The 14,429-nt window shown below is 45.2% G+C and overlaps 1 protein-coding gene across 1 annotated transcript; it reads left to right on the top strand.

Annotated features, from left to right (window-relative positions):
- Positions 1 to 8,330: 8,330 nt before the first annotated feature.
- On the top strand, positions 8,331 to 13,941 carry MYOG (myogenin; the record flags this gene model as incomplete). The annotated part of the gene is made up of 3 exons (XM_081194894.1): positions 8,331 to 8,885; positions 11,820 to 11,901; positions 13,032 to 13,941. 3 exons carry the CDS (start codon positions 8,331 to 8,333, stop codon positions 13,151 to 13,153), a joined length of 759 nt encoding a protein of 252 aa, XP_081051020.1. The 3' UTR covers positions 13,154 to 13,941.
- Between the last annotated feature and the right edge of the window lie 488 nt (positions 13,942 to 14,429).

Genomic DNA, 14,429 nt, shown 5'->3' with positions numbered 1-14,429 from the left:
GCCACATGACCTGGAAAGCTGTCTGTGGACACACACCGCCCCCCTCAGCCTGTAGTGAAATGAGCGCCACACCTCAGTCACCTTTGACTGGACTTAACCATCCAGGGGCCCTTTACTTTTACCTTTTTACCTATTATTATTATTAATGATGATGATGATAATGACAATAATAAAATTTCAGGAAATTTATACACTGCTTGATTGTTAAAAAAAATTGACGTGGTTTATAAAAAAAGGTTATCACAAAGTAAAATTAACAATAATTAAAAACTTTTGAAATGTTAAAATATCAATAGACTAAACAAAATTGTTTTTATCAGGTGCCAAAAAGAGTACCACCTGCCAGGTATCAATACACAGGGAGTTCCAAAGTGTGGTGAGAAAGAAAGAATAATGTTCTGTAAAATTTGAAAGCTATCCCTGCTTCTCATTGAGAGAGGTGGGTAGGCAGGCAGGCAGGCACCATTGGTGGACTGAAAAGTTGCCAGGAGTTGTGCAAGGTCAGAAAGAGTATTTGCTGAAATGAGAGAATGGTGAATGTGTACGAAACCTGGTTTGTTTATTTATAAAGGGAGGAATGCTGTCATTGCGGAGTGCAGGACAAGGTCAATATGACAGAGCAATAGTGGAATAAGAAACAAAATGTGAGGTTTTAGTCACCCCAAGTGCAGGAAACATTGCAGGAAGATTAGCATCCATTTTAAGAAGTTCTGACTTTAATGATAAGAAACTCAGGAGGCACATGCTGATCAGGAGTGGCAACGAGGTGTGGACAGCATGAGCTACTTAGATTTTCTCAAATAATTTGCAATTAGCCATATCCCCAGGGAGGTGCGATGTTACATGACTGATTCAAGATGGTATAGGTAAGACTGATTTGTGGCATAGGGTAATGCAGTCGAGAGCCATGAATGGAAGGGGCAATGAGCAAGAAAGGAAAGCTCTGCCTGGAGAATTCAGAAAGGCTAATGGCCTCAGCGCCTAGGGCTTGCCGATCGAAAGGTCGGCGGTTCGAATCCCCGCGGCGGGGTGCGCTCCCGCTGCTCGGTCCCAGCGCCTGCCAACCTAGCAGTTCGAAAGCACCCCCGGGTGCAAGTAGATAAATAGGTACCGCTTACCAGCGGGAAGGTAAACGGCGTTCCGTGTGCTGCGCTGGCTCGCCAGATGCAGCTTTGTCACGCTGGCCACGTGACCCGGAAGTGTCTCCGGACAGCGCTGGCCCCCGGCCAATAGATGTGAGATGGGCGCACAAACCCCAGAGTCTGTCAAGACTGGCCCGTTCGGGCAGGGGTACCTTTACCTTTACCTTAATGGCAAGATGCCACGCTGAGACTGCCATCCTATACACACTTACTTAGGATTAAGTCCCATTGAACTCAGTTGAACTTGCTTCTGAATAGGCATACATAGGATTTTTGTCTATCACCCCACCCTTCAGGCCAGCTCAAAATGTGCAAAACTTAGATTTCACAAAAGTTATATAAAACAATCAAGCAATGAGACAGGATGGGGATGCAATTAATAGAAACATAGGAAGATGCCTTATATGGAATCAGAGCTGTGGTCCATCTAGCTCCATTCTGTTTACACAATCTGGCAACAGAAGCTGCATTGCCTTGCCCTGACTGGCAGCAGTTTTCCTGGGTTTCAGAACAGCTCAGTCTCAGGGTTGTGGGTTTGAGCCCCACCTTGGACAAAAGGGTTCCTGTATCCCAGGGTGTTGCACTAGACGACCCTCATGATGCCTTCTAACACTACAAATCTATGATGCTATTACCTGTTTCTCTCCAAGTCCTACCTTGAGATGCTGGGGGTTGATCTGGGACCTTTTACAGGCAAAGCAGAGGCTCTGTCACTGAATTAAGGACCTACCATGGATTATTGGGAACTAAATCCCATTGGACACAGTTACCAGGATTAAACTCCACTGGATTTAGTGAGGCTTACTCTGTGTAAACAGTCACCTCACTGAAATTAATGAACATGATTAATTTATCTCTACCAACGGGTCTACTCTGAGTAAAACTTAGCTGGCTACAAGCCAGTAAGAGCCATTCAATGCAATGGGGCTTGTTTCCAAAGAAACGTGTAGGACTGAGCTACAAACTAGCCCTGGCTTCTGCGCTTTTACATATTTACTTATACGGACTATATTTATACCCTGCCATCTCACGCCAAAACCACTAAAAAAAGTGGTTTATGACTAAATAACAAGAGTAATGTTTTTAAAATGAGCTAAAACAATAAAACAGGCACAGGTGCAAAAACATTACTGGGGTGACACGTTGCTAAAAGAGGTCAGATTTGCATATGTATAGAGGCGAATTTAGAAATATCCTAATTTAAATAGAAACACAATAAATCTCGCCACAGTAGGGAAGAGTGGGGCTAGGGCAGTGTTTCCCAAACTTTTTTGGGCAACGGCACACCTGTTTACTGAAAAAAAATCTCGCGGCACACCACCATTAAAGCCCCGCCCCGTGACGTCAGCGCGCAGCGTCACGCCGGGAGGGACGCACGAAAGTGAAAGTTTTTCCCCTCCCCCCTCAGTCCCTCGCTCGGAATTCAGCTCGTTTGGGGCATCGCTCCGGCTGCTCCCTCTCCCGCCGCGCAGGAGCGATGCCTCTCTCTGGCTCTCCCTCCGCGCAGGCTGAGGGAGGGAGGGAGGTGCGCGTGTGACCCGTCTCTGCTGGGAGACCAAACCCAGCGAGGCAGAGTCGCGCGGAGGCGCCCAGGCAGCGCTGCCGGCTGCGAGGAGGAGCGCCAGGCAGCAGCAGGAGGCGCGGCCTCTCCTCGCCGCCGCCGCCCCGCCTCTCGCCGCCCGACTCGCCCGCCTCCCTCCAGGCATCTCGCGGCACACCAGCCGATGTCTCACGGCACACTCGTGTGCCGCGGAACACCAGTTGGGAAACACTGGGCTAGGGGACCTGTGTGCTTGCTCCATCTGCTGCCCAAGTGTGCGCTGTGGATGGGCATCTTCAAGGCCCTCTTGCACTCCCTTCTTGGGGGTCCTTTATTTATAGATGCTGTGCATGGTTCTAGACAAAAGTTAACGGTGCTGAAATTATGGAGTAAATGGTTGGGGAAGAGGTCCTTAAGGAAATTCACATACCTCACTTCCTGATCCCTTGCTGGTTTAGCCAGACCGAGCCGCACTGTAACCTTTTAAAAAGGTTTTAAAAAGAAGTGTGCATGCGCACAAAAGCTCATACTAATAACAAACTTGGTCTCTAAGGTGCTACTGGAAGGATTTTGTTTTACTTTTAAAAACAGTAGTTAAAGGGGCTGCCATGCAGGAAAAGCTCCTCCCTTGAAACACTGGAGCTGCAGTCAGTCTCAATTTTACATGGTTTTATAGAGAGCAGATATTGATCCTAAATAACAAGAAAGAACACGGTCTTAATAGGAAACCTATAGATAACCTTCCATTGGACCTCATGTACAATTTAACATATGCTGTCGTACAACCCAATATTTTCATATTCAATTCTGAACTGCAAAGTTATACCTTTGTTACTAAATTTTCTAAGCAGATTTATCACAATGCACCAAAGGTACAAATTTCACATCTGTGAAGTAGTCCCACTGAGTTTAGCAGAACTGCTTGGGAACGTTGAGTTGAGCGTTCTTCCTGCATGGACTGTGGTGTTTGAGCTGGCTTTTAAAATTTATATTGTCCTTCCAGTGGTTTTTTTATACCTTATAAAACAGTCTGTCTTGAGGTATCAGACAGTGCTGCTTTTTCAGCAGACAGAGGATTTCAGTTTGAGGATTGGGTTACAAAGACCCTAGACAAAAGGTTTGCTCCTGTTCCATAGCTAAACCCTAGTGATTCTTCTGTGTTCTTCAGCCCACTGGGATCCACAATCCACTAAAAGGATGAGAGATAGCAGGGGCAGAGTTTGGTAACTTGGTGCCCTGAGCGAGGACAAAGTTGGGGAGGGGGCTAAATATTTCTTAATTTCATAATTCCTTTGGGTAAAGTTGCTTTTTATAGATCTTCTCAGTAGGTACCTGTATAAATATAGGAGGTAGTAGTAGTATCTTGCACCCCTTTGGTTTGATGCCCAGTGTAGGGGAACCACCTGCACCACTGTAAAGCTGGCGCCTTGAATGCCAGGGTGGTAGCATAGCATGGTTTACACTGCAGCCATGCCAAAGTAAGAGATTTATATGTACATACATCTCCATCCTCAATCCAGGCAGGCAAGAAGCACCATCACAGTTTAAGGACACATTTCAGCCAGGCAAAAGTATTCTAGGAGGATGTGGGACAGAACTAGAGAAAGATGTGGCCTTGGGAAGACTCCTGAGAGGCCTGGGGGGCTATATTTGACCTACAGATCTGAGGTTCCTCCACACTGGTTCAGATGACTGTCCAAACCCAGCCTGTGAATTGTAGCAGAAGAAGAGATGGCTAGCCAAGACACTTTGCTGCCAAAGGCAAAGGACAAAATCAGGGCTGGATTTAGGTTTGATGAGGCCCTAAGCTACTGAAGGTAATGGGGCCCTTTATATGTCCAGCTGTCCTTGGTCAACAACAAATTGTCGCTGTATTTTGTGTTGAATATATGCTATATGGTAATTTATGAGCCTAATAGGCTCATAACAAAATATGAGCCTAATAGGCTCATAACAAAATATGTATTTTATCAAAGTAATTGTTGAACTGAAGTACAATTAAGAAGAAGTATATGAATAGTGAAATTGGGGGGGGGCAAGAGAGTGGGGCCCTAAGCTATAGCATGTTTAAAGGTAAAGGGTAAAGGGACCCCTGACCGTTAGGTCCAGTCACGGAGGACTCTGGGGTTGCGACACTCATCTCGCTTTATTGGCCGAGGGAGCTGGCGTACAGCTTCCGGGTCATGTGGCCAGCATGACTAAGCCGCTTCTGGCGAACCAGAGCAGCGCACGGAAACGCCGTTTACCTTCCCGCCGGAGCGGTACCTATTTATCTACTTGCCCTTTGACGTGCTTTCGAACTGCTAAGTTGGCAGGAGCTGGGACCGAACCATGGCAGCTCACCCTGTCGTGGGGATTCGAACCACCGACCTTCTGATCGGCAAGCCCTAGGCTCAGTGGTTTAGACCACAGCGCCACCCGCATCCTTTTATACGTAAATCCAGCACTGGACAAGATGCATCTCTCATAGCTACTTCAACTCCGGTAATGGGACAGCTTCCCCCACCCTACCTAAGGGCAGCAGGCTAGTTCAGAGAGTGTTCAAAGCTCTGTCTGGGTGATATATGCAACTCTGCCCTCCAGTAGAGGTGAGCGGCTGCGTGTGTTCAGTGGAAGAACCACAGCTCAGTGGCAGGGCATCTGCTTTGTGTACAGAAGGTCCCAGGTTCAATTCCCAGCATCTCCAGCTAGGGCCAGAAAATATCTCGGCCTCAAATCCTGGAGGGTTGCTGCCAGTCAGTGTGGTCAATACTGAGCTAGATGGACCAATGGTCGTGACTTGGTAGGTAAAAGGTAAAGGTAAAGGACCCATGGATGGTTAAAAGCAGGCTTCGTCAACCTCGGCCCTCCAGATGTTTTGGGATTACAATTCCCATCATCCCTGACCACTGGTCCTGCTAGCTAGGGATCATGGGAGTTGTAGGCCAAAAACATCCGGAGGGCCGAGCTGAGGAAGCCTGGTTAAAAGGTACCATATGTTGCTTTGTTCCTATGCATAATATGAAGGGGGAACTGCTGCCACTCCTCCTCAAGCCAAGGCATCTGCCTCACTCTCCCTTTGTATCCAGGCTGGCCCTGAGATGACAGCAAAGTCCAGTGAATTACACACACAAAATGATGATGACTTGTAGGGAAGGCCAGAGCTCCTATATCTGTATAGAAGAGAGAATTTTGACAGGTTGCCACTATTGTCACCCTACAGCGCGATAACATGAATAGGTTGCACTTGTTGAAATTCCTTGGTTGAATACAGCCAAAATTTCAAGCGAGGGAGAGGAACGCATTCTCAAACCAAGGATATTTGTGCTTTGTTTAAAATTAAACCTAAGATTCTGGTCTTGTTCGGCAGCTCAGCTATGAACTTCCAAAAGGGGCCCCGACTTATCAGATGAATCATAGGCTGGTTTGATGTCTAACTGTGAAGAGGCAAACTTGAAACATGCGAGCCATCTGCCCAAAGTCCCTCCCCAGTGAGCTTGTGGGCTGAGAAATGAGAATAAAATAGAAAGTCCCTCCCTACTGGTAGGGGGATGTTGAAAGGGAAAATATTATCACATTTTTGGCTCACATTCTTTCCATTGACCAGTCCCTTGGCTGGTATTTGGCCTAAGGGAAGGCTGTACCCAGATGTATGAGCGGACAGGAGAGACTCTGACAGTTCACTCCTATGCATGTTGACTCAGACGTTAAGTCCCACAGAGTTCAATGGGACAGACTTCCTAGTAGGCATGCCTAGGCTTGCAGCCACAGACCTTGAAAGTGGCCAATGGAATAATGTGGGGAGCAACTGAAAAATAAAAGCTTGCTTCGGATCGTAGTATAGCAGCTAGAATGCTGGGCTTTTGAAAGAGGGGGGAAGACTTGGGTTCAAATTCCTGCATGGCTGTGAAGGTCACTGAGTGGTTTTTGTGCAACTTGTTTCCTTGTAGGCTAAGGGTTACCGGTATATCCAAAAGTTAGTCATTGACTAGTATACTTATTTGCACCAGTGGAACGTTCTTGTGCAAGAGAATGCATAAGCAGTTTGCTGGCAGCTTCATTGCGCAATAGATTGCACTATCATTGCACAATGAGTTTCTGCTAGTGCTAGTGTTGTGTTGGATTCCTCTGTTGTGCCACATAAAAACTCACTTGTTCACTAACCCTTGCACTAGTGGACAAAGAGCCCTAATCTACCTCTCACAGGGTAAAATGAGAGAACCACACACATTCTTTCTGAAGCCCAGCTGGCACTGCCATTGACATTATTCCAGCACCAAGGTAATACCATGCTATTGACTTAACCATTTGGGTGGCATTGACTTCCATTGTATTTGTTCTGCTTATGTTGATTCTTACTGCTGAGGATTGGGATTTAAATTTATAATCTAATCACCATCATAAATATTCAGTATGAATGTTTGTGATGGTAAGGTTGTATGTTGTTATTTTATGGATTGTAACTCTCCCTAAGATCATTTCATATAGGTTGGGTTGGAAATTAATAAATAACTGCAATGTCTTAAGAGCCATGGAGGCAAGGGGAGGGTCAAATGATGCTGAAACACATAACCCTGGTCCCATGAGGCAGCCACTTAAGGCATCTCATAAAAACAACAGAAACCAACCACAATGTAGTCAAACAAATTCCAATATGAAATACTAGCGGCACCAATATAAGCCACCAGAATGAGGTATTAGTGCTTTTCCTGCAAACATCTTTACTGCCTACCATGAGGTGATACAGACTCAGGCATATTTCCCCACAGAGGCTACTCTGGCATCTAGCTGCCACTACTGAGAAGGGTCCTCTTCCATATATCTGTTCAGTGAAGCTGAAGTTTCTAGGCCACATCCACGGGCAGCCCCACAGAGACATGACAGGATCCCAACCCTGGTAGTGACAAGGGCGTTAATGACTTCTTGCCTTGGGTTGCTGTTCATCACCTTTTTTCAGTGGACACAGGCACCTCAAGCTTTGACCCAGGTGCCATGATTAGGGTGGCCATCTCTATAGGCAGAAATTCCATGCCCCTCACAGTTACCTGCGAGACAGAAAACCAACAAGTGGAACTTCTCCAGCAGTGTTCAGAAAGGGGCTTCACCTGTTGACTTTCAGCCTCTCACACTGCTGTGTTAAGGACACATGGTTTCTATTCATAAACAGGTGGTGCAATGCTAATTATGCCACCTGAGCCAAGGCAGAAGCAGAAGTGTTTGGCAGGCAAATGGCTCTTCAGCTCAGGAGCAGCTTTGGAGCTGCCTTTGTGCCTGTCCCTGCGTTGCTGCTGTTCAGGAGGGCCAAGAGGCCTTGCGACTGGCAGGGAGCAGTAATTGAAAGCAGCAGATGAGGCAGGAATGCTGTGCAGAGCTGCCAGCTCAGGGAGCCGACTGATCATCAAGATCATTGTAGGAGAGCAAGTGAAAATAAATCCAATGGGGCCGTTGTTTGAGAGGCGGCTGGGCTTCTCTGGAGCACATGCCAGCTCCCCCACCCCACCCCCTTCAGCCACACAGCACTACCCCAACCAACAGACTAATCCCCACAGGGAGAGTACATGAAATCAGATGGACAAGTTTTGATGCGAAGCAGCAGCTTAGGGCAAGCTCAGGTTTCCTGGAGGTTTGCTATATTTATCTCCATGATTTAATGCCCGCACGGGGTTTAAATGCCACCAAGCAGTTGGTGCGAGGAGCCAGAGTTTCACTCCCTGACGCAGGCTCTGCCTTGCCAGACGCTCACCATGGAACTCCTTGAGACCAACCCTTACTTTTTTGCAGACCAGAGGTTTTACGACGGGGAAAACTACCTGAGCCCTCGCTTGCACGGCTACGAGCAGACGGCCTACCAAGAGCGAGCAGCCATGACCCTGTGCCCCGAAGTCAGGGCTGGCTTAGAGGAGAAGGCCTCAACCCTGCCAGACCACAGTCCCGGCCAGTGTCTGCCCTGGGCGTGCAAAGTGTGCAAGAGGAAAAGCGTCTCCATCGACAGGCGCCGGGCTGCCACCCTGAGGGAGAAGCGCCGGCTGAAGAAGGTCAACGAGGCCTTTGAAGCTCTGAAGCGGAGCACTTTATTGAACCCCAACCAGCGGCTTCCCAAGGTGGAGATCTTGCGCAGCGCCATCCAGTACATTGAGCGCTTGCAAGCTCTGCTCAGCACTCTCAATCAGCAGGAGAGGGACCAGCGAGAACTGCGCTACTGCAACTCCAGCACCCAAGCGGTGGTAAGTGCCAGGGGAAGGGTACGAGCGAGCGGTCGCCATCAAGCGTAAGAGCACCCACGCCACCGTCCGACTGTAGGAGCCAAATGACTACTCTACTGGTCACTCTTACTGAATGACTATTTCGGCCCATGGACATAGGAATATAGGAGTTATACCAAGTCAGATAAATTATCCATTTAGTTCAGTATTGTCTACACTGACAGTCAGCATTTCATGCAGGGGGCATCTCCATCCCTACATAGAAAACCTGGGGACCTTCTGCATGCAAAGCAGAACTGAACTATGGCCCTTCCACAAGAGCACCCAGCAAGATGTTCCTAATTTCTAAGTTGGCAGTGAATGCCAGCTTTTCTAGTTTCAGTCATTGGCTCCTACACCATACCTATCTTGCATAGAATACATATATTTTGTGTTAGCTTATCTTCGTAGGGAATAGCAGGCATCATGTTTCCTTACATGTTTTCACCAGGGCTGCTTTTCCACCGGAATTCAGTTCCAGCAGCTCTCAGGTGGGCACTATTGCCATTGTAAAGAGAACAAAGGAGGTGTTCGTGGTGAGTTCTGGAACCTTTTTTCCTGGAAAAAATTGCACTGGTTCTCACCATTTATGCAGCCTAAGGTGACTGTAAAGCCAGCCTGAGAATTGATGCAGAAAAGTCAGCATGGACTGGAGACTCCACCCGCCCCCTCCAAGTGAATTTATCACAGTGGGGGAAAGAGTTATTTTAGTATAATGTTGCCATATAACATTGGTTGAGTTATAGCCTTCATGTTCTCAGCATGCAGTGCTAGTGGATAACCTGCAGGAATATATTATATTTCTTCGTTGTGTTTCTCCAAAAGTGCAGTTGTGGCTACCTTGCTACATCCCACTTACAATTAAGTACCATTCAGCTAGTTATTGTCTACATAAAAGATGGGAATAAAGAGCAGAACCATGACTGGTGAACCCCTTGTAACCAAAGTGACCAGCATACAGGACTTTATTCAACAGATGACAATTCAGAAGCGAGTTCTAGCATATGTGCCAATGAGAAAGTATGGCTGGGGGGGGAGCTTTGATAGCTGGACACCTGTCGAGTTCAGATGGGTTACTGGGTCTCCATTTAAAGATGCACAAGGGCATTTGGGTACAAACCTGGACCTACAGTCCAAAGGGGACCGAAGAGGCGATTAAAAGGCGAACAAATGCTTTAGAAACATTACTGAGTTTCTCTTCTGAAGCTTCCCTGTAGCTGAGGGACTTGCTTTGCTCAACCTTTCAGGGCATCCCAGGATCTAGATCTTGCTACACATTTTGTTTCATGGTCTTTTTGACATTGACATGTAAACATCAATAATGATGGAATGCAGAGGTGGAGAATATTTTTATTTTTACAGCTTTATTATTTGTAAATGTGATCTTTGCATGCGTTAATACTATTATTCATTTGGAGCTGCACTGTCCTTTCCAGGCTGTGACACTTTATGGTTTACATTTTTTATTTTTGCTATGTCTGCACTTAAAAAATAATAATACAGAAATCAGGAAGACAGCTGTTGATAAAAGAAAGAAATGTGTGAAAGCAATTGTTCTTCCTGTCTTCTGAAAGCTGTTTCACACTAGCTGCACTCTGAAACCAAAGCTGTAAACTTCAGGGCTGGTTGCAGCTTATACTGATCTTCCCCTTCCATTGTGTTGAGCAGTAACCAGTGTTTTGATGTCTGTTGATCAATTTCAAAAAGGGTTTGGGAGGAACAGCACTAGAGAATTTTTGAGGTATTTTGCAACATCTAACAGTTCTATTTAAAAAGCAGGGTGAAGTCTTCCTTTTAAAATAGGAAACTCCCATTTCCTCTATATTGTCTACCTCCCGGTCTCTAAGAATAAGAAAACTAGTGTTTTGCATGGTCACCTTATAAGCCCAGGAAATTCCCAGCTGTTAATTAGTTGAAAAAAGAGGATAGCTGCACTTCTGTTTACTAGCCCTGAAGGATTCCTTATGTTTCATACCTGGAAAATTCTCCACACATGCAAATCTATCCTCCTTACTGCAACACAAAGAATGTGGTGGCCAGGCATAACTTGATTGTTGTGTGGGATATGTTGTGAAAATCAACAGAACATATCTGCCTCACTTTGCAAAACTTGCCCTCTGGCTCTGTTGGAGTAAATCAAACACTCATCCATGAGCAGTAGTTTCCTTTATTTTTAAGGTCAGAGAGCAGCATGGCTACCCCATCTTCATTCAAGCTACCTTATCATTTCAAGAGTCTTTACTTTTTGGAGGCTGCATGCTCCCATATAGCACAAAGCCGGCTCTGGAATGCTCATCCAGACTGGTTTTTTTTAAGAGAGAGTAATGAACAGCTGCATACTACCCACCTGCTCCCCCCCAACTCACATGCACACAGTATGGCTGTACACACATTGCCATTGGGTGAGGATAGGTTACTGTACTACTGGCTCGGAATTCAGGTTACAGGACTTCCCCCCCCCAACACACATTTATGGCACTTCTTTAATTATGCAGACACAAAGCAAAAAGAACAGTGGGAACATCAGTACCACATGCTATAAACTACATCATCATATCTCTCTCTCTCTCTCTCTCTCTCTCTCTCTCTCTCTCTCTCTCACACACACACACACACACACACACACACACACACACACACACACACAAAAACAATAAGCTCATGCACACACCCCAATCTAAATTCCAGGGGGATCCTGTATACAATGCCATTTCACTGCCTCTAGGACTTTGTCAGTATTTTCAATCAGACAGCTGAGAGACCATTCCTGGCAAAATAACAAATAAATTCCGTACAGGATGCTAAAAGGACAAAAATAACTTTTGAGAGTTAGTGAAGGAACAAATGCAAGGGCACATTCCTAACGGAGATCCTTAAATGTAACCAATCCTAACAGCCTCCATCTTCCAATTTCAGGTGACTAGTGACCATGGATCCAGCAGCACCTCATGCAGCCCTGAATGGAGCACCCAGCTAGACTTTAGCACTCATCCTGGAGGTAAGCAGGAAGCCTTGTCCAATGACCAATTCCTCTTTGGAGGTTCTGCCCTGCCATCAGCCAGCACCATCACTCTCAAGTGCTCCTTCCAGGCTTTTCTGCTCTCTCCCCTCCACCTCTCTAGGCATATTCCTGATGCCTGCTTCCAAGGTCCTAGAGGCAGGAAAGCCACACATAGTGATGAAGCTTCTGAGTTTCTAAGCACAGGTATCCCACAATGTTGGTTGATCATTAAACCAATTTGTCCCCAAAACCTCTATCCATAATTGCTTTTCCATAAGCAGCTGACATCCAATATAAAAATCCATTGGTCTATCAAGATGTCTCTTTCTCCCTCTGATCTGAATCAGCTTTGATTTTAAAAAAATCAGAATTGAGAGACCATTTGATTAGGAAGAGACAAGCTGATGGGCTTGACGCCATTTGTCCCCTGATAGAACACATATTTTTTTGGAACCTGTCTGTTCTATATTAAAATATACCATATCATTCTGACAGACTTTCAAAGGTGTCTACCAACAGTTTGATGGGATAAAAAGCTCTGCAAAAGTATTGATACAGTTGTACACCATTGCTAAAGTACAACAGGAAATTTAAAAACCAGAGCAATAGCCCAAACCAAAAGTCCCAGGATTCATTTTTGTAACCATGCAGTGGAATGTCATCAAGGGCAGAGGATCTTTCCGCACCTTATATTAAAATTAAAAAACATTTTAACTTAAAATGAAATTTTTTAATAACCATGTTTAATAACATGCTTCTTAAATTCCTGCCATTGTACAAATGAATAGAGTTTCTTCTGTAATTAGAAATCAGAGGAAATTCAAATGAACTGGAACAGAATCCTTTCTTGCAGGTGCAATGGATGCTGAGGTGTACAAAAAATGGGGTTGGTGTGCTTTAGCCTGCAATTGAGTATCATTAAATTTAGTATGAAGGTTGTGGGGTGGAGTAGGGGGGAGAGAACACATCCTTCAGACAGAGAGAGGCATACACAGCACTAAGCTACATTCCACAAATAGTCTGAGCCTTTATTTCCCCCCACCTAGGATTCCCTCTACCCTTGTTCAGCAGCAACCAAATTCTCAGAGAAAGCCACCTGCTTAAGGTCACTCTCTTGTCCTCCGCAGATCATTTGCTGAGTGATGATTCTTCCGAAGACCACAATCTTCATTCGCTGTCTTCGATTGTGGACAGTATTGCTGTGGAGGATGTGGCCGTTGCGTTCCAAGAGGAGAGGGCTCAGAACTGAGGATCCAGACAGTGATGTCCATCTCAGTCTTTCTTTATTCAAAAAAACCCAAAGTCATTACCCGCAGATTGTAGGGTAGAAGAAACATGATACTAGGACTTTACAATTAAGAGAAGTTTCTCTGCTCTCCTCACTAACACTGGATGATGTTCCAAAGGGGGAAAAGTTCTCCTTCCCAACTAACACTGGATTATTATTTTTTATTTCCCATGCCAAAGTCATAGACTTTAACCACTGAAGCCACTTATCCAATTCCATACACTTGAAAAGTGGTTCTTTTTTCTTCTGCTTTCCCCCAGTCAGAAGCAAGCTAATGAGAGAGGGGCCTAGTAATTTTCATAGTCTGCTTGCTTTCCAGAAAGGAAGGGTATCATGGCTTTACTGATAAGCTTATGGATCTCATTTCCTCTGGAAATTGGGCTGGAGTTGACTGATCAAAGCATTCTGATGTATTACTGGGAACACTAAATGTGTGAGAAATTACACTTCTGTGTAAAGGAAGGATTCCAGTGTGGCCTTTATTCTTTCTTCCGTTTTTGTAGAAGTTTTGTTTCTTTTGGGGGCCAATGGTCTTTTTTCTAAAGAAATGTGGGTGTGTGCAAGTGTGTATTTTTTTATTTTACTTTAAAAATACTGTCTGACCAACTTCTTTTGGCAGTCTGCAATTTCCAGGCCCAGAAGCCATATAAAATGCTGCCTCTGAAGTCTTTTCTACTGTGTGAAGTTGCTATTTTTTTGTATTTTTGCTAACTTATTGTGGGATTTCTTTTTTAAAAAAAATAAAGGATTTTTTTGTTTGAATTTCTTTTGAGATTGTGTGGAAGAGTTTTGGTTTCCTATGGAAGTCTTGAATCAAAGTAACTGAAATGTATTGGGCAATATAACTTTGTGGTCTTTGCCCCCTTCTTACTATAGTTGATGCCTGCCCTCATTCATTCCATCAGAACAAAGCAAAATATGCTATGTCGTACCAAAGGGGCAGTACACATATATCCCAAGTGTCAGACACCCAGCTAATACCAAGTATTCGCTACTGTCGTGGACCCTGTGACAAACTGCTCAAGGTTTACTTTACCTGAACAGACAGCAGAAGGAGAATATAGCCATGGAAATTTCCCTTTTCCCAGCAACCATTCTGAATTTTGTTGTTCCTCTACATTCATAAAATGGAACTCTCAAGAACTTCCAGGGACATAAAAGCTGATCCCTGCAAAAGGAGGGAAGTCCAGCCACAATTTCCAGTGCTACCTCTTGCAAGAGCATAAATGCACAAGCA

The sequence above is a fragment of the Podarcis bocagei genome, assembly GCF_964188305.1.
Source record: "Podarcis bocagei genome assembly, chromosome: 5".
Classification (NCBI taxonomy): Eukaryota; Metazoa; Chordata; class Lepidosauria; order Squamata; family Lacertidae; genus Podarcis; species Podarcis bocagei.
Note: the sequence above shows the minus strand (reverse complement) of the source record. Positions and strands in the feature narration are given on the sequence as shown.